Below are 25,527 nucleotides of genomic sequence, written 5' to 3'. Positions count from 1 at the left end.
CTGTCCGTCACTCCTTGATAATGAGGTCACTTTAGGCAGCCTACTTCTTGGTCCTGAATTGTCATGACTACCCTACTACTTACTTGCTTCGTCGGGTTTTCATTCACTGTTTTCGAATGGAGGAAGAACCATGATTAGGTGGGCTGGTAATCAGGTTCGTCAATATTTCATTTTACTAAATATACTCCCTGCTCTTTTGGGAGTTGGCAAACAATAGCCTGCAATCGAAATCTGGCCCATTACCTGCTTTTGTAAATAAAGTTTTATTGGAACACAGCCGTATTCACTCATTCTCATATCTGTGGCTGCTTTTGCAACAGGTAGTTAGTTGCAACAGAGACCTTATGGCTGGCAAAGCCTAAAATTTTCTACCAAAAAATTTACAGAAAAAGTTTGCTGACCTTTATTCTGGATGATCAGTTGATAAAATACAACAATGCTTTCATGACCATCATTATTTTTCTTATTTCAATGAACAGCATGGAAACCAAGGTGAAGTAATTGAACTGAAGGGATTTCTGAATGAAGGATTAATGTGCTCATATGTTTAGACAAAATTACTCATTAGGCTAGTTTTTAGGGAGTAATTTGCTGCTGTTAAACTGCCTCTTCATGTGAATAACTTTTTAAAAGAGCAGACACATATATACTTAAATAGGAAATAATTTTGAATTTAAGAACTTGATGTTCATTTTTTAAATTGTGGCAAAATATGCACAATATAAAATTTGCCACTTTAGCCATTTTTAAGCATTAAGTTCATTGGCATTAAGTATATTTGCATTGTTGTGCAAACATCACTACTATCTGTTTCTAGAGCTTTTTCATCCTGCTGTGTTGAAACCCTGTACCCATTAAACAATAACTCTCCATCCTCCCCTTCCCCCACTGTTCTACATTCTGTCTTTATGAATTTGACTACTCTAGGTACCACATATAAGTGGAATCATCATGTATTTGTTCTTTTGTGTCTGGCTTATTTCACTTAGCAAAATGTCCTCAGGGTTCATTCATGTTGTAGAGCATGTATCAGAATTTCATTCGTTTTTGTGGATGAATAATATTCTGTGCCATGGATATGCCATGCTTTCTTTATCCATTCATCTGCTGGTGGACGTTTGGGTTGTTCCCACCTCTTGACCATTGCGAATAATGCTACCGGGAACATTGGTGTACAAATATTTACTAGAGTTCCTGCTTTAAATTCTTTTGTGTTTATACTCAGAAGTGGAATTACTGAATCAAATGATAATTCTATGTTTAATTTATTGAGGAACTGCCGTGGAATTTTCAGCATCTGCTGCCCCATTTTATTGTACTTCCCCACGAGCAATGCACAAGGGTTCCAATTTTTTCACATCCACACTAACACTTATTAATACTTTTTTTTTTTTTTTTTTTTGAGACAGAGTCTCACTCTGTTGCCAGGCTGGAGCACAGTGGTATGATCTCGGCTCCCTGCAATTTCCACCTCCTGGGTTCAAGTGATTCCCCTGTCTCAGCTTCCCGAGTAGCTGGGATTACAGGCGCGTGCCACCATGCCTGACTAATTTTTTTTTGTATTTTAGTAGAAATGGGGTTTCACCATGTTGGCCAGGATGGTCTCCATCTCCTGACCTCGTGACCTGCCTGCCTTAGCCTCCCAAAGTGCTGGGATTACAGGCGCGAGCCACTGCGCCTGGCCAACACTTGTTTTTATAACACTTATTTTATATTTGCTTGATAGTGGCCACCCTAATGGGTGTGAAATGGTATCTCGTTGTGGCTTTGATTTGTATTTCCCTAATAATTAGTGATGTTGAACATCTTTTCATGTGCTTATTGGCCATTTGTATATCATCTTTGGAGAAATGTCTATTCAAGTCCTTTGCCTATTTTTGAATTGGATTGTTTTATTTGTTTCTTTAAAAAAAAAAAAATGAGCAAAGTTGGAGGACTCACACTTCCAGATCTCAAAACTTACTACAAAGCTACAGTAACCAAAACAGTGTGGTACTGATACAAAGACAGACATATAGATCAATGGAATAGAATAGACAGCCTAGAAATAAAGCCATGCACATATGGTCAAATGATTTTTGAGAAGGGTGCTAAGACCATCCAATAGGGAAAGGATAATCTTTTCAACAAATGGCACTGGGAAAACTGGATATCCACATATAAAAGAAAAAAGTTGGCTTACTTCACTTAGCAAGTGCTAAGTGAAATAAGGTAAGTCAGGTAAGCCAGACATTTACCTAATAACATATATAAAAATTAACCCAAAACGTATCAAAGACCTAAATGTAAGAGCTCTTGTTTTCTTATAATAAAATGGGGAAGCTGGGCATGGTGGCTAACACCTGTAATCCCAACACTTTGGGAGGCCTAGGTGGGTGGATTGCTTGACCCCAGGAGTTTGAGACCAGCCTAGGCAACATGGTGAAACCCCGTCTCTACAAAACAAAAGAAAAAATTAGCCGAGCATGGTGGTCCGCGCCTGTGGTCCCAGCTACTTGGGAGGCTGAGGTGGGAGGATCGTTTGAACCTATAGTGAGCCAAGATCGCGCCACTGCACTCCAGCCTGGGTGATGGAGCAAAGACCTTGTCTCAGATCAGTCAATCAATCGGGGGAAAGATTCACGACATTGGATCTGGTATTGATTTCTTGGCTATGACAGCAAAGGCACAGGGAACAAAATAAAAAATAGAGAAATTGGACATCATCAAAATGAAAAACTTCTGTGCATCAAAGGACACTATTAACAAAATTAAAAGGTAAGCGACAGAATGAGAGAAAATACTTTCAGATCATATATCCGATAAGAGATTAACATCCAGAATATATAGAGAGCTCCTAGAGCCTATATTCTTTTTTTTTTTTTTTTTTTTTTTTAAGAGAAAATCCAAAGGATGCTGAAAAGCAGTTTAGACCTTCTTGCCCCAGGTACTCACCAAATCTGAACCAGTCACCCTTGGCCTTGAGTGTGTGTCAGTGGAAGACTTACTGCCCAGAATGTCTGCCTGATAGGCCGTGGTTAGCTTCTTTAAAGGGAATATGTATTGTTCTCTCCTGTCACTAAGCAGAAGAGTAATGTCTGGTGGCAGAAGGATGCCGGATGGGGGATGCTTCATGCCCACAGGATTGTAAATCTTCTGTTAGTAATTGTTGCTCCCTGGAAGGCACTGGTTGCTGATTCACAGTCCTGTACTGTGTCGTCTTTCGTCCTGGGATAGTGGCTTGGAGTCAGTGCTATCTTAGCTAAAATTTTCCTAAGGACTAAAATATGCTTAAAATGGCTCTGGGCTGGGCGTGGTGGCTCACCACTGTCTGTAATCTCAGCACTTTGGAAGGCAGAGGCGGGCAGATCACTTGAGGTCAGGAGTTCGAGACCAGTCTGGCCAGCATGGTAAAATCCCATCTCTACTAAAAATACAAAAATTAGGTGGACGTGGTGGTGAGTACCTGTAATCCCAGCTACACAGGAGGCTGAGGCAGGAGAATTGCTTGAACACAGGAGGCAGAGGCTGTCGTGAGCTGAGATCATGCCACTGCACTCTAGCCTAGGTAACAGAGTGAGACTCTGTCTCAAAAAAAAAAAAAAAAAAAAAAAAAAAGCTCTGGACTCCTACTCTAAAACCATCTGTGACTGGATATCATGATTCTTTACAAGCTGAGGGATTTTCTTTTTAGGTGAAAGTTTTAGAGAGATTTTCCATTTTGAATATGTGAGCTATAGATTGGTTTAAAACTGTATTGCACCCGGGACCTTTTCTCCCCATTAAAGAAAAAAGTTCTCAAACACAATGCAGTTGTCCAACACTCACTCCAACCCCTGATTTTGCTCACCATTCTCTAGCATTTGGAGAAAACTCAAACTTCAGTGTAGGTCAGCCCTCAGAACTGTGACTTACGGTGGCACAGGTCGGACACTGCACAAGGGAGCCACTTGTATAAGGGGGTATTGTTCAAATACCCCTTCTATTGTGTATTGATTGTGATGATTGTTTGTCAGATACAGCAAAGTGTATTGTTCTAACAAGATCCATATATTACGACAAACGTCCTGGGGGCAGGCATACGGCCTCTTGAGGAAGGCGCACATTTGCCCAGTTCCCATGGAGGCTCCGTGTAGATAGCCCCACCTGTGCTTTGCTTTGGTGGCACTTGGAACCCCAGGGTATACTTTCTTACACAGGACGTTATTCCCACTCCACGGGCACCAGCAGAGAGGTGGCCAGGGGAAGGCCACTTCTCCCCTGACTGCCTGTCTGTAGCACCGCAGTGTGACCCATGCCGTGTGGGTGTGCGTGACCTTCCACACACAGGGCGGCTGTGGGGCCTTTCAGTGGAGGAGGGGATTTGCTGATCCTGCTTTGACAGAGGCCTAACCGCACTGACGATGCAGTTCAGGACGTGAACACCCTCAGCCAGCTACGAGCAACATGACGTGGCAGGCTGATGGAGTCGCTGTGGAACATTCCAGGGAGTCTGCACTGTGTCCTCTTTCCCCGTGAACTGAGTCACCCAGGAGAGAAGAGTTGGAGCAACAGGGCCCGCATCTGCTGCAGGAATTGCAGTCCAGGGCACTGGCATGGTTGGGGGTTAGCATCCTCAACTGAAACCATGACAGAGCCCAGTTTGAGATGGTCATCCATGTATAGAGATTTGTATCAGTAGCTGAAATAAGTTGCGTCATCCCTATTATTTCTAGGCTGAGAAATGGGTGCATAGATGGATAATGACTTATTATAGACATGCCAGCTTCAGGGGCAGGACTGGTTTTTGAGCCACACGTGGCGGCTCTTGACTGTCCGCTGCCTCAATCTGTAGTTTGTGTGAATCCTTACAATGCTCTGAGCCCTGCTGTGGGTAGAAGTTGTGACTCACTTGTTCTTTTTTATTATTATTATTTATTTTTTAAAAATTGGGCCAGGCGTGGTAGCTTACGCTTGTAATCCCGGCACTTTGGGAGGCCGAGGTGGGAGGATCACTTGAGTTCAGGAGTTCGAGACCACCTTGGCCAACATAGTGAAACCCTATCTCTACTAAAAATACAAAAATTAGCCAGGCAAGGTGGTGTGCACCTGTTATCCCAGCTACTCGGGAGCCTGGGGTAGGAGAATCACTTGAACTGGGGCAGCAAAGGTTGCAGTGAGCTGGAATTGGGCCACTGCACTCCAGCCTGTGTGATGGAGTGAGATTCTGTATCAAAAAAAGGAATAATAAAATAAATAGGCCGGGTGCAGTGGCTCACGCCTGCAATCCCAGCACTTTGGGAGGCCGAGGTGGGTGGATCCCCTGAGGTCAGAAGTTCAAGAGCAGCCTGACAAACGTGGAGAAACCCCTTCTCTACTGAGATATACAAAATTAGCCAAGCGTGGTGGTGCATGCCTGTAATCCCAGCTACTCGGGAGGCTGAGGCAGGAGAATTGCTTGAACCCGGGAGGCAGAGGTTGTGGTGAGCTGAGATCGCGCCATTGCACTCCAGCCTGGGCGGCAAGAGCAAAACTCTGTCTCAAAAATAAATATTTTATTGTAACCCCGGCACTTAGGGAGTGTTAAAAAAAAAAAATTTTATTTTGTAGAGATGGGATCTTGCTATGTTACCTAGGCTGGTCTTGAACTCCTGGGCTCAAGCAATCCTCCCACCTCAGCCTCCCAGAGTGCTGGGATTACAGGTATGAGCCACCACACCCAGCTTCACTTATTCTTATCTCTGTCAAAGTACCTGTGTGTATTGCACTTAATGTGAATGAATTAATGAAATTACATGTAAGCTAAGTTGTGCAAAACCAATGACCTTGTGTTAATATACATTTGGTTGTACAGCTCAAATGAAGTAATGCTTCCTGCTATTGTTAAAATAGTGTTGGTTGCTACTGGTGTTGTATGTATGAGTATATATATATGTATGTATGTATTTATTTCGAGACGGAGTTTTGCTCTGTCGCCCAGGCTGCAGTGCAGTAGGGCGATCTCAGCTCACTGCACCCTCCGCCTCCTGGGTTCATGCCATTCTCCTGCCTCAGCCTCCCGAGTAGCTGGGACTACAGGCACCCGCCACCACACCTGGCTAATTTTTTGTACTTTTAGTAGAGACAGGGTTTCACCATGTTAGCCAGGATGGTCTCGATCTCCTAACCTCGTGATCCGCCTGCCTCAGCCTCCCAAAGTGCTGGGATTATAGGCATGAGAATGTAGACAGTGTAGATGAAGGGCTGTCTAGGAGGGAGGAGCCGTGGGGAGAGGGTCATGGAGGAGTGTGAGCTGGGGTGTAAATGAAGGGCTCTCTAGTGGAGAGGAGATGTGGGGAGAGGCACAAGGCCTGGAGTGGGCACAGGCAGCTGGGAGGCTCTGCTTGACTAGGGCTGAGTGAATGGGAGGGGGGTGGCAGAAAGGGACACCGGAGAGGCAGGTAGTCAGTCAAGCACCCGCAGCCTCTGGATTTGCCTCCTGGGGCTGCAGTAACAGAGTGCCACAACCTGGGGATCTTCCAACAACAGAAATGTGTCTTCTCCCAGTTCTGGGGGCTGGGAGGCAGAAATTGAGGTGTCAGTGGGGCCATGCTTCCTCTGCTGGTGCTGGGGGGAACGCTGCCTCCGTCTTCCTGCTTCTAGTGGGTCTCAGCAATTCCCCCAGTCTCTGCCCCCATGGTCACGGGGCTGTTACCACATTGTCTCCCCTCTGTGCACGTCTACCTGTGTGTCTGGATTCCCCCTTCCTCTCTTGTTTTTTGAGACAGGGTTTTACTCTGTCGCTCAGGCTGGAGTGCAGTGCTGCGATCAGAGCTCACTGTAGCCTCTCACTCCTGGGCTTAAGCGATCCTCCCACCGCAGCCTCCTGAGTAGCTGGATGGGAGGATCGCTACAGGCACATGCCACCATGCCCAGCTCATTTGAAAATTTTTTCGTAGAAAAGAAATTAGCCAGGCGTGGTAACTCACGCCTGTAATCCCAGCTACTTGGGAGGCTGAGGCAGGAGAATCGCTCGAACCCAGGAGGCAGAGGTTGCAGTGAACCGAGATCGCGCTATTGTACTCCAGCCTGGGCAAAAAGTGAAACTGTGTCTCAAAAACACACAAAACAAAACAAAATAAAACAAATTTGTAGGACATAGTCTCACTGAGGGACCCAGGCTGGTCTCAAACTCCTGGCCTCGAGTAGTCCCTTCTGCCTCCTGGAGGAGGCTGAGGCGGGAGGATCGCTTGAGCCCTGGAGTGAGAGGCTACAGTGAGCTATGATCACAGCACTGCACTCCAGCATGAGTGACAGAGTAAAACCCTGTCTCAAAAACAAGAGACGGAAAAAAAAAAAGTTACTGAGCTTTCTGGGACGTGGTTGTTGGTTTCCATGTGGCTGTTTTCCCCCGGCTTTGTATCAGGAAAATGTTCAAACAGAAGCAGAGCAGTGACCCCATGTCTGTACAGCCCTCGGCTATCCCCGTTTTGATCTTGTCCCCACCCCCTCCCCACCCTAAGTTATATTTGTACCCTTTCTGACTTTCTGCAGGCTTTTTAGGCAAGTTATGGTACAAAATCCAGCTTTGTCACTTGTAGACATTGTGACTTTGGACCCATGACACCATATCCCTGGGCCTCGCTTTTCATTTATAAAATTGGGGGCTGGGCACGGTAGCTTGCGCTTGTAATCCCAGCACCTTGGGAGGCCGAGGCAGGCAGACCACGAGGTCAGGAGATCGAGACCATCCCGGCTAACACGGTGAAACCCTGTCTCTACTAAAAATACAAAAATTAGCCAGGCGTGGTGGCACGTGCCTGTAATCCCAGCTACTTGGGAGGCTGAGGCAAGAGACTCACTTGAACCCAGGAGGCGGAGGTTGTAGTGAGCTGATATTGTGCCACTGCACTCCAGCCTGGGTGACAGAGCAAGACTCTGTCTCAAAAAAAAAAAAAAAAAAAAAAAAATTGGGATGACACCTGGCAACTGCCTGAGCAGCAAATGTGTGCAAAATGCTCTGCGCCATGCCTGGCAGATGCGGCTGCCAACCAGCCGTGTGCCTGAGACAAGCCCTGGCAGCCTCAGACCTGGGCCCTGGCCCACAGCTGTTCCTGTCCCTGGCAAAGACAGGTATTCTTGCTAACGTCACTCGTCAGCCATACTGGGCAGGGTGGTGGGGGCCCTTGATCCAAAAAACCTGCCTCTCAAGGGATGTCTGTCTGTGAGTATCTCACAGCTCCTTGCGCAAATGTTGACATGTTAACAAGAAGTCAAAATTCAGGGCCCTTTAAGGAAGCTTCTAGGAAGAAACAACTGAGGAATCAAAGAGAAGAAGTGAAATGACAGTCAACAGTGGGCTGGTAAAAGCCACATAGGGCAGTGCTGCGCCAGCTTCCTTGAGTACTCACATCTGCCGGGGTCTTGGCGCTCTGCAGGCTGGAGCCGGCCTGGGGCTCTGTGTCTCTAGCAACCCCTGCCCTGCCAAGAGCCACAGCCCACAACTGTGGGGCAGTGAGGGCAGGGGGCAGACTGGGACCTGCGGGTCCCCCTGCATGCTTTCATATGTCCTGTGAGCTAAGAGTGGGTTTTACATCACCATTATTATTATTATTATTTTGAGATGGAGTCTCGTTCTGTCTCTCAGGCTGGAGTGCAATGGTGTAATCTTGGCTCACTGCAATCTCTGCCTCTTGAGTTCAAGCGATCCTCCCATTTCAGCCTCCCGAGTAGCTGCAATTACAAGCGTGTGCCCCCACGCCCGACTAGGCTAATTTTTGTATTTTTAGTAGAGACGAGGTTTTACCATGTTGGCCAGGCTGGTCTCGAACTCCTGGCCTCAAGTGATCCGCCTGCCTCAGCCTCCCAAAGTGCTGGGATTACAGATGTGAGTCACCACACCTGACTGGGTTTTACATTTTTAAGTGGTTAAAAAAAAATCAAAAGAATAATCTTTGTGACACATTCAAATTTCAGTGCCCATGAAGTTTCGTGGGAACGGGCACGCCTGCCCTTTATTACTGTCTGTGGCTGCTGTCACAGGGCCGAATTAAGCTGCCGTGACGGGCCCCTCCCCGGGGCCAGCAGAGCGCAATGTTCCCTCTCCAGCCTTGACCCAGGCCCCGCCTGTGCCCCGCGTCGCTGCAGCCAGCAGGGGGCAGCAGAGAGCCACGCACACGCCCAGGCTGCGCAGGAGCCGCAGCGGGGACGCGGGGGATTTGCGTCCCGGGCTGAAGCGGAGGTTTCCTAGCTGGGGTCTGAGATGTGGACCTGGAGTAGAACTGCCCACAGGGGATAGCAGGAGGAGACGGGGTGGGGGTGACAGTAATCGTGCAGGCAGGGCCGGCCTCATCCGGGTAGGCAGGGCAATAAGGGACAATTTGTTTGCTGGAGTGAAAGGGCAAGACCTGCAGGCAGGCGGGGGGAGAGTGACCCCACAGGATGGGGCACCCCGAAGGCCACGTGAGCCTGGACTTCAGGCCGCGCCATAGGGAGTCACTGAAGGGCTCCAGGCGGTAACTTGATAGCCTCGGATTCTCGAAGAGGGATGTGGCTTTTTGGTGACTGTGCCTCAGGACGCTGTTGCTACAACCAGGGACAGAGTGACAGTGAGGGCTGAAAGGCAACATAGGGCAGGAGGGACCCGGGGCAGTGTGACAGCGAGGGCTGTAAGGCCATGTAGGACCGGAGGAACCCCGGGCAGTGTAACAGTGAGGGCTGTAAGATCACATAGAGCGGGTGGGGGGGGGGGCGCCTGGGGGCAGGGTGACAGGTGAAGTCTGGAAGGTCACGTAGAGCAGAAGGACTCACAGCAGGGTGACAGGGCTGTAAGGTCAGGTAGAGTGGGGGAGCCTGGGGACAGGGTGACAGATGAGGGCTATAAGGTCACATAGGGCATGGGGGACCCGGGGACAGGGTGATAGTGGTGGCTGTAAGGCCACATGGGGCGGGGGGACCCAGAGACAGGAGCGTCCTGTGGTAGATCGCGGCCCACAGACTGCTCTGCGCTGGTTGTCCCAGGTCTGTGCTTGCCCCAGGATGGGCAGGATGAGCAGTGTGGCTGTTTTTCTTCTTGCTTCCATTGCCAGCACACTGCAGTCACGCTGTCTCTTTTTTTGCTTGGACCTGGATGTTTTCTCCAAGGGTGCTCCTGCAGGTGCCAGCTTTCGTCCATGACCAGCTGGTCCTACTAGTTGAGTGCTCGGGCTTCAGGCAAGGCTGTGTTGTACCTTTTCGTTGTGTCTGAAGTATTTCTTAATGGGGAGGGGAAGGGTCACAGGTGCCTGATAGAATCCGGTGAAAGCCAGATGTCCCCCCGATGAACCCCAGAAAATGCACACAGGAAGGTGGCCTCGGAACTGTAGCCATGATTTCAAACGCTCCTGCACTCCCTGTGGCCAGCCTGGCTAAGGACCCCGACCTCGGGGCTGCCTTCTTCCTTTGAGGCTTGGGGCTTGGTGTTGAGAGCTTAACATCAGATGCTATTGGCCCTCCCAACGGCCAGCCCATCTGATTTTCTCACTGTCTTGTGTCCTTCAGTGCGTCTTATGGAAGTGATGCTTCTGTATGTAAATGGTTTTTTGGAATGGCTAAAATCCCCCAAGCACACGGCACAGGAGCTGGACTGCCTCCCAGGCTGGCAGGCCTGGTGTTCTGGTCTGTGTGTTGGGCAGAGTGGAGCCCTCTGGGAACCTCCCTTAGCAGGAGAATGCTGCTTCTCAGCCCCTTCCTGGGGAAGGACTGACCTCTTCCTATGCATTTGGCTGGGAAACACTGTGTTCACAGAACTGGGAACATGCTGAGTTTTATTTCTGGGCTCTTAACACATCATAAAAACCCCTCTTTTCTTGAAACAAAAAGAGTACTATATCAGACGCAGTCTTATTTAGGAAATTATTAGCCTCTATAACTAGAAATAAGTAGATTACAGTTTTTAAAAGATTAATTTAATCTTCATCACAAGGCAAGTTTAGGGGAATCGATTCATTCCATTATGAAATGTTTCCAAAGGATGAATGGAAGATTTAGAAAATCTAATCCAATATCAACTTTTAATAAAAGTAGTCATTCCCAACAATTATGGTTTCATAATGTGTGTGTGTGTTTAAATGACAGCTTTAGGGGAGTTTAATTTCCGTAACATAAAATGTATCTTTTCAGCATACAGTGCAATAATTTTGAGTAAATTTACAAAGTTTTACAACCATCTCCACACTCTAATTCTGGAACATTTCTACCATCTCCAAATGATCTCTTACTTTTTAATCACTAGAAATGATACTGGAGAAAATAATTGTAATCTATTATTTCCTGTATTTACATCAGCTAAGTGCTATTCTTAATAATAAACGCCCTCTATGGATATCTCTTGCAGGCAAACATGAGACAGTTGGAGGGCAGCTCTTGCAATCTTATCAGAAGCTGAGGTGAGTGTTACAAAGGACAGACCGTCCCAGGCCCTCCGGGGCAGGAGCGCAGAGGACACTCTGCAAGAACTTATAGGTCTCTTGACTTTCACATGTCACTGCTTTGGAATGTAACTCTTTTTTTTTTTTTTCTTTTAAAGATAAAGTTCCTGAAAAAGATTAAAGCAGAGATGTTTCCAGATTCTCACGAGAAACCTTCTAGCTAGCATAGTATTTTCTCACTAAATATTCAGCTCTACTTCTTAAATTCTCCTGAAATGTCATAAGGAAACTAAATATTACGTTTAATTGCACATTAAGTGAAATTCTAAGGCAAGCATTTGCTCTGATTAATTATGCCTATCTCTAACACCTTACGCAGTGCCTGGCACGTTAAGAGATATTGGTGGAATAAACATTGATAGACTTGAATAATGGCCTGAGAGATGTGAACTTCTTTGCATGAAATTCTAAAAACTGAGCAGTCACGAAGCCGGCCATAATTCACACACCTGATTACACTCAATTTATTAATTTATTAAAGTGTTTCTGAAAGCTGCCCACCAGCTGCTATTTTGTTGGGTCCATGGTGAAATTTTCCAGTATCAAGACTTTTTCCTTTTTTTTTTCTCCCGTATTCTTTCCCATTTCTTTTAGCACAAGCTTCCAGTTTGCTTTGTGGTTGATTCTCACATCCACAACATTTTTGGCGCTTCTGCTGGTGTGGTTTGTGCTCAGAGTACATGGGAGCGCCGATGGGAGCCAGGGGTTTCCCCGCAGCCAGGTGGCGGGTCCAGGCCGGAGCACCCAGGCCGTTTCAGGACACGTGACTGAGCAGAACGGAGTACCGAGATTTTAGGCAGCATCACCCTCATATAGATACCAGGAAATCATGCCCTTCAAAGAGCAGCAGGTCCAAGCAGGGCTGCTGGCTATTCTTCCAAAAAGTGAGGCAGTTATTAAAAAAAAAAAAAAAAAAAAAAAGGCGGAGAACTAGAATTATAGAATAATGGCACATTTTGTGTATTCGTAAAACTAATGACTTGCATAGTTCACAACCCATTTCTTATTCCTGTATTTTCCTTGGCAGCAAAATTTCTGTGGTTCCTCCTACTCCACCTCCTGTCAGTGAGAGCCAGTGCAGCCACAGTCCTGGCAGGGTAATGTATCCATTCTGGGCACTTCTCTAGTAGGGGGTAGGGGATAGAAGGAGAGGAAGCAGGGGAGCTTTGGAGGCTGAGGCTGGGCACAGAACCTCCCAGCTAAGGGATTTGACTGTGCCTGGAGCGGGTCACAAAACGGGGTGGGGAGTGAGGGCCCTCAAGGCTGGGCAGAGCCTCTCTCCTCCTTCTGGTCATGGGACCCTCTGTGTCATCAGCGACCCCTTCTGCCTGCACCGGAGGTCTCTTTACTCTTGGCATGGCATCGGCCCTCTTCCCCAACTCTGCTCTGTGCTGGGCGTGTGTGTAGAGTCTCTGGGGTCTCAGGGGAAATAAGATTGGTTACAGGTGTGTGAGAGTGGGAGTGTCTCTTTTGAGTGTGTGCAGGCTCTAATGTACAGTGGACCAGCACCATTTCTGTCCAAAGAAATTAGCTGTGCCATCTTGGGGCAGTTACCTGGGTTTCCCACCTGAGAGGCGGAAATAATTTTACAGGTGCTGCCTGACTCACGATGGGGTTATGTCCCAGTACACCCATAGTAAATTGAAAATATTGTAAGTCAAAAATATATTTAGCTAGGCGCGGTGGCTCACACCAGCACTTTGGTGGGTCACTTGAGGCTAGGAATTCGAGACCAGCCTGGCCAACATGGTGAAACCCTGTCTCTACTAAAAATATAAAAAGTAGCTGGGCATGGTGGCAGGTACCTGTAGTCCCAGCTACTCTGGAGGCTGAGGCAAGAGAATTGCTTGAGCCTCAGAAGTGGAGGTTGCAGTGAGCCAAGTCCCACTGCACTCCAGCCTGGGCAACAGAGCAAGACTCCATCTCACAAAAAAAAATTGTGTTTAATACACACCTAACCTACCAAACATCATAGCATAGCATAGCCTGCTTAAATGTGCTCTGAAGGCTTGCGTTAGCCTACAGTTGGACAGAATCATTTAATGCAAAACCTATTTTATAATAATAAAAATGTTACTAATAATACAAAATAGAAAAGATCAAAATGCAGATTACGGTTTCCACTGATATATATTACTTTCACACCATCATCAAGTCAGAAAATTGTAAGTCAAACCATCGTAAGTCAGGGAGCGTCTGTATTTGTCTGGCTTGCCTCCCATGGCTGTTGTGAGAAATTAACAAAATAATGTCTGTGTTGGTACTTGGAAAACTGTAAAGTGCCATGGAAATATATTGTCTTGGTTATCTTCATTATTCTATAAATTAAAGGCAGCAGGTATATATGGGAGAATACAGGAGCTGATCATAATCCCAGAAGGCATAGTTTCGGGTGTCATCATCCTGAACGCTGGAATCCTGAAAGATCAAAATCCCAAAAATATAATTCTAGAAAATCTAAAAATTATTTTGAAGAAATGTATTTAAAATTTTTAAAGGGGGGCCGGGTGCGGTGGCTCACGCTTATAGTCCCAGCACTTTGGGAGGCTGAGGCGGGTGGATCACGAGGTCAGGAGATCCAAGACTACCCTGGCTAATACGGTGAAACCCCGTCTCTACTAAAAATATAAAACATAGCCGGGCCTAGTGGCAGGCACCTGTAGTCCCAGCTACTCGGGAGGCTGAGGCAGGAGAATGGCGTGAACTTGGGAGGCAGAGTTTGCAGTGAGCCGAGATCATGCCACTGCACTCCAGCCTGGGTGACAGAGCGAGACTCTGTCTAAAAAAAAAAAAAATTTAAAGGGGATTTGAGAAACATATAAAAACATAGCAACAGCCTGGGCAACATAGCAAGACCCCATCTCTACAAAAAATTTAAAAACTAGCTGGGTGTGGTAGCACATGCCTGTAGGCTCAGCTACTCAGGAGGCTGAGGGAGGAGGATCCCTTGAGCCCAGGAGGCCAAGGCTGCATTGCGCCACTGCATTCCAGCCTGGGCAACACAGCAAGACTGTCTCTAAACAAACAAACTAAAAACAAAAACCGTGACAGAACACTTCATTGGCCACTTTACACAATACATAGGGCAAAAACAGCATGCATATTTTTACAAGCATAAACACTCAGATATACTAATGACAGTCACATGGGTATAACAATTATGAACAGCTGAACTATATTCATAAAGAAATACATCAGAGAAGTGTAGAAATGCATATTACTGTGGCCGGTGTTGTGTGCATCCAGCTTTGTAACTGAAATATTGTCATGAACAACAGTATTTTTCAAACAGTCATTTGATGAGATGGATCAAAAACCGTCATGGGTCACCATTGCATATGCAGTGACCCAAGCAACTGAGATCTCAAGAAATTTTATCTTTTGCAAATACAGATGTACAAAAAGGAGATCTCTTCACTTAGGAAATATCAACATTTTTATGTACAGCTCAAAGTCATGGTGTGATGACGTACTTCGAAGCATGCAGTCAATTAAAAAAAAAAAGTACATAACAGAAATTAAAACTCTCTAAAAGTCTCTGCAATTTTTACCTCCAGCATGGGAAATGATGAACTACATAGCATAGCAAACTGCTGTGTGTGAAGGGGCAGCGCTCATACACAACTAAAGTAAATAATTTGGCAGGGGAGATTTCTTGTAGTTTTTGGCTTGTGTTTTTACTTCTAAGATCTGTGAAACACTCGCTGCACTTGTATTGAGAGAGTGGTTGTGGTCTAAGCATTTTTTTTTTTTTTTTTTTTGAGACGGAGTTTCACTCTTGTTGCCCAGGCTGGAGTGCAATGGTGTGATCTTGGCTCATCACAACCCCTACCTCCTGGGTTCAAGCAGTTCTCCTGCCTCAACCTCCTGAGTAGCTGGGATTACAGGCATGCACCACCATGCCCAGCTAATTTGTTTTGTATCTTTAGTAGAGACGGGGTTTCACTATTGGCCAGACTGCCCTTGACCTCCTGACCTCGTGATCTGCCTGCCTCCCAAAGTGCTGGGGTTACAGGCGTGAGCCACCGCACCTGGCCAGGTCTACGCATTTTGTAAGCACATGCTGTCCATTTGAAAGGCTGGGTCTTGCTCAATCATGGTAATTAAGCCATTTCCTGCCTTTGCAGCACCAATACTAATTAGTTTTTAAACTTTTACCATTCATTATCAAATAACCTTATACTCATATCACAGGCTTTTTGGTGAAGGAACCATTTCACAGATCTCTTCTGTTGTGCTGTAAGGAATACAATAAGAAGAAATGATAGTTGACTTCCTCAATACCAAATCTGTATTAGGATTCTCCAGGTAGACACAGCCAATCGGATACGTATATAGATATATGAGAAGGGTCTTACTAGGGGGATTGGCTCACATGATCGTGGCAGCTGAGAAGTCTCTCTGCAGGCCATCTGCAGACTGGAGACCCTGGGATACCAGTAGCGTGAGTCAGTCCAAGTCCCAAGGGGTCAGCATCAGGAAAGCTGATGGTGTTGTTACAGGAAACAGACCCCAAGAGATGGTTCTTGGATCTCGAGGAAGAAAGAATTCAGGGCGAGTCCATAGAGTAAAGTGAAAGCAAGTTTATTAGGAAAGTAAAGGAATAAAGAATGGCTACTCCACAGACAGAATAGCCCTGAGGGCTGCTGGTTGCCCATTTTTATGGTTATTTCTCAATGACTTGCTCAACAAGGAGTGGATTATCCATGCCTCCCCTTTTTTAGACCGTGTAGGGTAACTTCCTGATGTTACCGTGGTGTTTGTAAACTGTCATGGCACTGGCGGGAATGTAGCAGCGAGGACAACCAGAGGTCACTCTTGTCGCCATCTTGGTTTTGGTGGATCTTAGCTGTCTTCTTTACTGCAACCTGTCTTATCAGCAAGGTCTTTATGGCCTGTATCTTGTGCTGACCTCCTATCTCGTCCTGTGACTTAGAATGCCTTCACCATCTGGGAATGCAGCCCAGTAGGTCTCAGCCTCATTTTACCCAGCGCCTATTCAAGATGGAGTTGCCCTGGTTCACACAGCTCTGACAGTGTAACTCTCAGTTCAAAGCTGAAAGCCACAGGACCCAGGGAGCCTCTGGTCTAAGTCCTGGAGTCCAGTGGCCAATCAGCCTGGAGTTCTGATGTCCAAGGCAGCAGAAGAAAAGTCTGTTCCAGCTCTCAGAGACCAATTCCCTTGCTGTGTTTGTTCTCCTTAGGCCCCTGGTTGAGTGATGGTACATGCCAGTATTGAGGGCAGATCTTTCTAACCTAATCCACTGAGACTCACACTGATCTCCTCTGGAAACACCCTCACAGACACACCCAGAATAATGCCTTACCAGGCTTCTAGGTATTCCTGAATCAAGTCAAGTAGATATCTATAATTAAGGTGTCATTAATTAATTAAGTCCACCCCTTGTCAACCTGGTACCCATAGGCTCTCCTTAAGTCATACTTAATTTAATACAGGCAGTAACAAGGTAATAGGTCCCGTAACATGATGCAACTATCCCGTAATTGTGATTTTTGGGGATTTTAGATGTTGGGGATGTAGACTTTAGGGATTTTAATCTTTAGGGATTTAGACTTTAGAGATTTTGATCTTTCAACATTTGGGATTATGGCATTTGAGACTGTCTTTGAGGTTATGATCCAAACCCAAAAATATATAATGCTGATAAGAGAGAAGAATCACATACGTTCTTTTTCAATTTCTTTCTTTTTTTTTTTTTTTTTTTTTTTTGAGACAGTCTCGCTCTGTCGACCGGGCTGGAGTGCAGTGGCCGGATCTCAGTTCACTGCAAGCTCCGTCTCCCGGGTTCACGCCATTCTCCTGCCTCAGGCTCCCGAGTAGCTGGGACTACAGGCGCCCGCCACCTCGCCCGGCTAGTTTTTTGTATTTTTTAGTAGAGACGGGGTTTCACTGTGTTAGCCAGGATGGTCTCGATCTCCTGACCTCGTGATCCGCCCGTCTCAGCCTCCCAAAGTGCTGGGATTACAGGCTTGAGCCACCGCGCCCGGCCTTCTTTTTCAATTTCAAACTGAGACTCTGGGGTGACCTTCAAAATCCTGCTCTCCTTTCTCCTTGAAATTTCAAATTCTCCAGAGTTGTTTCAGTACCTACATGCTCAAGATGTATTTATCGGACTGATGGATGATTGGATGGATGGTAGGATGGATGAAGGTTTGGTGGCTAGATGGGTGGATGGATGGATGAATGAATGAGACTTGGAGAAGGAAGTGAACTCCTTTCTGTTGTTTTATCTTTTTTTTTCCTTCTCTTCTGCTTTGGGAAGTGGAGCCCTTCAGCTCTCAGCTGGTCACCTTGTAGCTTTTACCATCCTTATCCTCTGTGCCACCCGCATTCTGCCACTGTTGACATCCCACTCTGCATGGAGTTGGGGTGGAGCCATAGGAGAAAAGAGGTTAAACAAGCAGTAATTTACTTGAGTACAGTCTTTGAGCCAGTGAAATGCCAGTCATCATTTCCCAGGGGTACTTGTCATCTTGTCAACAACCCACTGATAATGCTCCTTCAATGTGAATATCAAAAGCAGGGAGAGACACTGAATAAAGAGGATGCCTACCCCTCCGGAAGACTGCTGTCCACCTCCAGGCCTGCATGCACACAGCCACGCCCACCTGCACCCCCAGCACCACACCCACACTCATGCCCACACACCCACATGCCAGTGTTTTGGGGTTGGCAGCCTGGACGCTGCTGAAGCAAACACAAGTCATCAAGCATAATTCTCATTCTCTCCTTCTGTCTCTGTTTTAGTTACAGGAACTTGGTCAGTGTAGAGGATTTAATAAGTCCGTGGAAAATTTGTTTCTGTCTCTTGCTACCCACGTGAAAAGTAAGTGCATGCTTCATGATGTGTTTTCCCACCACCCTCCAGACCAGCCGAGCCCACTGGCTAGGGCCTGGCCGGTGATCTCAGTTGGCACTGTCCCTCAGGCCACTCACTTTGTGTCTGGACCCCGGGGAAAGCCACAGCACCTGACCCTTCACCTCTTTCCCAACAGAGCAGGCCTATGGTTCCTTGTGGGAAGGGAAATGCCATTTCAGTCTACAAGGCTGGCTCAGTTTCCCCTACTCCCGCCAAAACCTGCCTAGCTCAGCATCATGGGCAAAGGAGTTTAGACTTCCCTGAGGACCAACAGAGAAAACGTAAAGAGACAATTTCAGGGCTGGACCTGGTGGCTCACACCTGTCATCCCAGCACTTTGGGAGGCCAAGGTGGGTGGATCACTTGAATTCAGGAGTTCGAGACCAGTCTGGCCAACATGGTGAAACTCCGTCTCCACTAAAAATACAAAAATTAGCTGGGCGTGGTGGTGGGTGCTTGTAATCCCAGCTACTGGGGAAGCTGAGGCAGGAGAATCACTTGAACCCAGGAGGCGGAGGTTGCATTGAGCCGAGATCGCACCACTGGACTACAGCCTTAGCAGCAGAGCAAGACTCCATCTCAAAAAACAAAAAACAAAAAACAAAAAAAGAGAAGAAAAGAAAGATGTAATTTCAGGGAATCTAAAACCAGAACCTTTCAGGCCGGTGGGGCCCAATATCTATCATCTGCATGGAATTACTTCACCTTTCTCCTTTTCTCCTTGGTAAATGTATTTTCTTCGGTTAGCAGTAATCCTGTGATTTTCCGGTGCACGTAACCCGGAACCACTTCCACTTGGAATCTTGTGTCTTTCAGTGTTCTCTCTGTTCAGATACTTTTTTCTCTATTTATCTTAAAATGCAAGTCCCAGAGGACCGACTCCTTTTCATGCCTCCTAAGATGCCCAGGGCTGGTCAGGTGTTTAGAAAATGTCCTTATGGGCTCAAGTGTCCTTAGGCATGGATTTCTCTTTCACTGTGTTTCTGCTCGGCTTCTCTTCATCATCGCCTTTTCTGCAGTTGCGTGCAGATGGTCTCAGTGCTGCACTTGGCTCTGAGACAGTCTCTTTATATGACTTTAATTAGTTGTCCATATTCCTCATGAGCCCTGTCTCAGCTGTCACACGATGACAATGGACGTCAGAGCACTGCTCTTCAGATGAACAGAAACAGTGACTGTCTCATGCAATGGTCTGTTCCTTCCTTGTTCAGAGGGAGGAAGCAGCTGAATTTCATGAGCCTGTTTGCTAAGAGCACTCGGTGGCTTAAAAATCACTGCTCCCACCCTGCGGGGCTCGCTGACAGTACCCCCGCTCTGTGCCCCTCGGCCTGGAATTCGTTTTCCAGCTGTCCTGGCTGCCTGTTCTCTTGTTGGTGCTGTTTTCCCACCCACACCCCAGTAGGTGCTAGTCCACCCTTCCCTGTATGTCTTTCTAGATGAACAGCCCTTCTCCAAATCTATGTGGCTTCTGTGAATTGTCTCCCACCACTGCCACTGTGGAATCAGTGCCTTGGAGTTAGCCCCAGCCCTGTCATCCCTCAGCCACCGAAATCCAGAGAGGTGGGACACACACGTCAGCACACACGCGCCTTCTGGACGCTCCCAGTCCTACACACAGGTGCATTGGATGTGCTCACAGCTGTCAGACAGCCACCCCATAGCCTGGCCTGTGTACCTGCTCACACACTTGAGGCTAACCAGTGAAATACCCAGTTGGACGACTAGAGCTAGTCCCTGGGTGAGGTGTGGGGGAATTCACAAGAGCAAAGCAGCAAGCATCCCTTCTCAGATGTGGGAAGCTGACTGAAACCACATAACCTATACACACACACACACACCCCCCAGCACCCACTCCCCCACCCCACCCCTGCCCCTGCCCAGAGGCAGAGATAGAAAACCCCAGCTTTCTGGTTCCTGGGAGTGGTGCTTTGCCTCTGACCTTTCCCAAGTGCTTCCCCTGGTTCTGCAGGAACAGGACACGTGACCACACACACGCCCTTCTGCCGTCCTGTAGGCACTGACTCCTATTGCTTTGGATTTTGAGCTCTTCTTCTCGTGCCCCTGTTATCTTTTTGGCTGTCTGTTTCCCCACAGAAGTGGGTGCAGAGGGAAGCCTCATTCTCAGGGGAGGAAGTCAGATTGGCACCTGAGGTCCTCGGGGAGGGGCTGTGGAGGGCCCCAGACTCTGCACTGGCCCGGGTGCTGAAGGGTGGCCTTGCCCCTGAGGGGTTTTGAAAGCTGACCCAGAATTACAACCTCTAGCTGCTGAAGCTGCCCAATGAAGTCAAACCAGCGGAAGGAAATGAGTGACCGCAGCTCTGTGTATTATCAGTACATTTCTAGAAGATGTCAGCTTTGTCGTCCCCCTTAGAAGGGGGAAGAGGAAATGAGAAAACGGCTTGCTTAGAAGCAATCTGCATTTCTTTCTCTTCCTTATCCTTTGTCCCCTAATAATACTGACCCATAAACCTATTTCTTAGGGCCCAAATTTCTCAAGAAGGCCCGTCCTCTCCCCTTGTCTGTGAACTTTAAATGGCCCATATAGGCCCAGGCTTTGGGGTGGGCACGAAGAGATTGCTGGGGGACCAGTTCCTCCTAAGGGGTTAGAAATTAGAGCCCCTCACAGCGTCACAGCCCAGACTGGGATGGGCCATCTGAGCGTGTCCTTTCCTTTGTCCACTTTGAGGATCTGGTGCGTGCTAGTACCTTGGGAGCTGCTGGCCTTAGAAAGATACCCCAGTGTTTCTTGATGGTCACCTTGAGGATGTGGGGATGGCATTGCTATCAGGGGAGGCTAGGAGGCATCCTGGTGGAGAAGCTGGACACCCCAGCAGTTTCGGGGAGCGTGTGTTGAATTTCCCTCTTTAGAGGGAAAAGTCACTGCAGGACTCATTCCTGGGCAGTGCAGGCGGGAGAGAACCCATACATAGCGAGAGGATAGAGGATTCATGCAATAACATCCCAGGGAGTGGATCCAAAGCCAGCCAGGGAGGTCGAGAGCCACGCTGTCCATTGCAGTAGCCTCTAACCACGTGTCGCTTTTGAGCCCCTGAAATATGGCTGCAAGATGCACTACCAAAGTGAACACACTGGGTTTCAGAGGCTTGGAATCCAACAAAAGTAAAATATTTCATGGATAACTTTAATATTGATGACATGTTTTAATATTTTGGATATATTGTGTTAAACTAAATATAGAATTAAAATTAATTTGGCCGGGCTCAAGCCTGTAATCCCAGCACTTTGGGAGGCCATGGTGGGTGGATATCTTGAGCTCCTCAGGAGTTCGAGACCAGCCTGGTGAAACCCTGTCTCTACTAAAAATATAAAACTTAGCCGAGTGTGGTGATACGCACCTGTAATCCCAGCTACTTGGGAGGCTGAGACACGAGAACTGCTTGAACCAAGGAGGCAGAGGTTGGAGTGAGCCGAGATCACATCATTGCACTCCAGCCTGGGCAACAGAGTGAGACTCCATCTCAAAAATAAATAAATAAAATAAATAAATAAATAAATAAAATAGAGTTAATTTTACCTGTTTTTTTTTTAAACTTTTTTAATGTGGCTACTATAAAAATTTAAAATAATATGTGTGACTTGCATTGTCTCTCTACCAGACAGCACAGATCTAGAGACAGTTTTAAGGTCCTCGTTTGGAGGAATGGGGGTCTCAAGGGAAAATGAAACCATCTTTGAAGGATGAAACCATCTTCAAGGTGGTTCTCTCACTTCTGTGTGTGGCTTCCTTCCTTCGAACTTTATTCATCTTTATTCTAGACCACTATTACACTGTACAAACAAATTTGTTTACAGTCATCTTTCCAGGGTTTGCTTACTATAATTGTTATGAGGACACCCCAAATCTTATTTTTACCTCACTTCAGAGAGTCACAAGAAATGGTGTTAAGTTGTAACATCTTTGAAAGGAACCCCTAGAAAGCCAGCTTGTTTGGTAGGCTGCCACCTTCGTGTTTGGACGAGTGTACACACATATGTGTGACCTGGAACGCAGGGGAGCTTGGGTTTATGATTTCCCTTCACCTCACCCTGACTATGGCCCGGGTGACCACAGCGGGACCTTGAAGGAAGCCAGCCTTCTCCTGCCCTGATCCAGCACACTGTCTGCTCACCCTCCCGACGCCTCTGCACTTGGTGAGGGGATGTGCCACCCTTGCGCCTCTGTGCACTTTGCCCTCTTGGGACCTTGCGACCTACTGTCTGTGGGTTCAGGGAACCCCAAAAGAGGCTCCCACAAGCCTCAGCAAAGCTGCGTGTTCCCACCCGTCAACCCTTGTGTTTGCCTTTTAGAGCTCTCCAAATCCCAGAATGACATGGCCTCTGAGAAGCATCTTCTTGCCACGGGCTCTGGGCAGTGTGCGGGCCAGACAGAGAGACGGAGCCAGTCTGACACCGCGGTCAACGTCACCACCAGGGTACCCTGAGCCCCACAAGGCCTCCATGCTGTTCACCTTCATGTTGTCTTCCAGAACTTTCTAGCCTGCCTTCTCTGTAGATTTATGTTTTCTTTGGTTTTATGGAAAAACAGCCATCAGAAAAACATCATTACCAGTCAGCGCTTCTATGAGGGCAGGCCTGGCCCAAGGCAGGTCAGGATTCAAGGTCAGTCTGGAAAACTGTTCAGTACAGGGAAAGGCTTCCACCTAATCACCAGCCCCTGAGGCTCCTCTGTGTCCACAGAGCTCCCTGCCGGCTTCAAGCCTGCACCAAAGCCCAAGGGCTTCCTGCAGGGCCCACACCTGCCGAGTTAGCCCTTGAGTCTGCAAGACCAGCGGCCTCTGGTTAAAATCTGTCCTGGCCTCTGATGGAAACTATTGAAAACATAAAGCCTGTGGGGCGCTCTTCCCCTGCTGTCCACACCACAAGTGAGAGCTCCCCTAGTAAAGGCGTCTAGGGAAATAATTATTCCACCTTCCCACCAGGACTAACCCAGCCTGGAGTGAATGCTTCGGGTATGAGAGAAAGCCAACCTTGGAACTGGAAAACCTGCATTCTAGTTCAGCTGAGGTGCCTTGGCTGGGCAGGTGCCACTAGCTGTTGCTTGCAGAGTTGATGTGACTGCCCTGGTAGGCTGGACAGAACGGGTGTCCCTTCTCTGCTGCTGTGGACTCCACTCAAGCTGTCCCCAGACAGACTGTCCTTTTAGGCGAGGGTGTGAGGTCAGTCCCCCTCTCCTGCTGGAACTTGCACACAGCCTCTTGAGAGTTCACGTCTTGCCTCCCACTCGAGCCCGTGTACCTACCCCTCTATAAAATGAAGATGATAATTGATACCTGTTCTGCCCACAGCACAAGGTTTTGTAAACATCTAATGAGATAATATAGTATCTTGATTTGCTATGTAAGTCATCTAAATATTTTATCTAAATTGCCAGCATTTACTATGATGTGCTGGACTCTGTACTAAAAGCTTAACTAAGCTATCTCGTTTTATCTTCATAACCACCCTCTAGGGTAGGTATTGCATGCAACCTCATTTTACGTGTAAAGAAATGGAGGCTTAGAGAGATTAAATCACATGCCAAAGGTTGTGTAGCCAAAAGAGGACTGAACTCTGGGCCAGTGATTCCCAGCTCTTATGAGTATGGGAGTCACTGGGGGTCTTAAAATGCAGATTCCGAATCAGTAGCTGCGGGGTGGACGTGAGATGAGGAGCTGCAGATGCATTTTTGGTGAGCTCCTGGGATCTGGCGAAGTCTATGCTGTGAAGTTCTCAGACCACACTTTAGGAACGAGGTGTCTAGATGGTTTGAAATGTATTTGGCAGGTGTTTGAAATTCTATAACACAAGTGTCAGCTCCTGCCAGCTTCCCAGGGTCTACAGAAGTGCCATCTGAACTCCCTCGGGGGATCACTCCTTCTCCTAGTGAAACAGGCGGAGGGGAGGGTTAGCAGCCCCTTATGAAGCCCTGTGTTCCACACATGGTGGCAGCATTTTTTCTTACCTACTTTATCACATTTAATGCTTACAAAAATACTGTGATAGATATTGTTACTCCCATGATAAAGATCGGCCGAGCCTGGTAGCCCATGCCTGTAATCCCAGCACTTTGGGAAGCCGAGGTGGGCAGATAACTTGTGCCAAGGAGTTTGAGACCAGCCTGGACAACATAGGGAAACGCTGTCTCTACAAAAATGCAAATATTAGCCGGGTGTGGTGGCACATGTCTATAATCCCAGCTACTCAGGAGACTGAGGTGGTAGGATCTCTTGAGCCCAGGAGGTCAAGGCTGCAGTGACCCATGGTTGCACCACTGCACTCCAGCCTGGGTGACAGAGTGAACCCCTGTCTTAAATAATAATAATAATAATTAAAAATTTTAAAAATTGGCCAGGCACCATGGCTCATGCCTGTAATCCCAGCACTTTGGGAGGTTGAGGTGGGTGGATCACCTGAGGTCAAAAGTTCAAGACCAGCCTGGCCAACACGGTAAAACCCTGTATCTACTAAAAATACAAAAATTAGCCAGGCATGATGGCAGGTGCCTGTGATCCCAACTACTGAGGAGGCTGAGGCAGGAGAATCGCTTGAACCTAGGAGGCGGAGGTTGCAGTAAGCCGAGATCGTGCCATTGCACTCCAGCCTGGGCGACAAGAGTGAAACTCTGTCTCAAAAAAAAAAAAAAAATCTCTCTCTCTCTCTCTCTCTCAAGAACCTTAGTTTCAGTGAGAGGTTAACCAACATGCCTAATGTCACATACTGAATGAAAGATAGAGCCAGGAGCAAACCCAGGATTTGACTCTGAATTCTAAACTCTATGTTCCTGTAAGAAGGACAAATGAGGACCGCTGAAGAAAGAGGGTTCAGGAAGGGGATTGTGGAAGTATGAGTAATTCTCTTACTCGCCTGAGTCACAGGAAACCACTCAGAGTCTAACATTGACTTAGGGTTAACCAGATGCCTGGCATTATTCTCAGCATAATGCCCCTCAGAGGTATTCAGCCTTTGTTATCCTTAAGACAGCCCTATGAAATTTGCACTGTTCCTGTCCCCATTGAAGACGGGGACACTGGGGCCAAGAGATGACCAAGCGCTAGGTGGAGCCTGCTCCAGAGACCAGCCACACCCTGCCCCTGCCCCTGAAGTGGGATGCACTTCCCATTTACACCATGCTGTGCTGTGTGGTGGCACATCCCGCGCACCACAGGCTGGGCTTGTGGCGTTCTGCGTGAGGATGGCCCATGAGTCCTCGGCACGCCCCCTCCCCTGCTGCACGTGCACAT

At 47.4% G+C, this 25,527-nt stretch overlaps 1 protein-coding gene across 19 annotated transcripts in view; it reads left to right on the top strand.

The window, feature by feature from the left end:
- The window catches only part of SYTL3 (synaptotagmin like 3), a 119,800-nt gene that overhangs the window by 46,467 nt on the left and 47,806 nt on the right, over positions 1-25,527 (top strand). For 17 of the 19 annotated variants that reach the window (XR_002521689.2, XM_017958179.3, XM_031667333.1 and 14 more), the window contains 4 exons: positions 11,312-11,363; positions 12,433-12,502; positions 18,175-18,253; positions 22,595-22,719. Coding sequence is in view for 18 of the 19 variants with exons in the window: in XM_017958179.3 (XP_017813668.2) it covers positions 11,312-11,363; positions 12,433-12,502; positions 18,175-18,253; positions 22,595-22,719 (326 nt within the window). In the remaining variant the exon portion in view is untranslated. The remainder of the gene's footprint in view (positions 1-11,311; positions 11,364-12,432; positions 12,503-18,174; positions 18,254-22,594; positions 22,720-25,527) is intronic. The other 2 variants (XM_021937701.2, XM_021937700.2) reach the window with 1 other exon arrangement.

The sequence above is a fragment of the Papio anubis genome, chromosome 6 (assembly GCF_008728515.1).
Source record: "Papio anubis isolate 15944 chromosome 6, Panubis1.0, whole genome shotgun sequence".
NCBI classification, from domain to species: Eukaryota; Metazoa; Chordata; class Mammalia; order Primates; family Cercopithecidae; genus Papio; species Papio anubis.
This window is presented reverse-complemented; position numbering and strand designations above follow the sequence as displayed.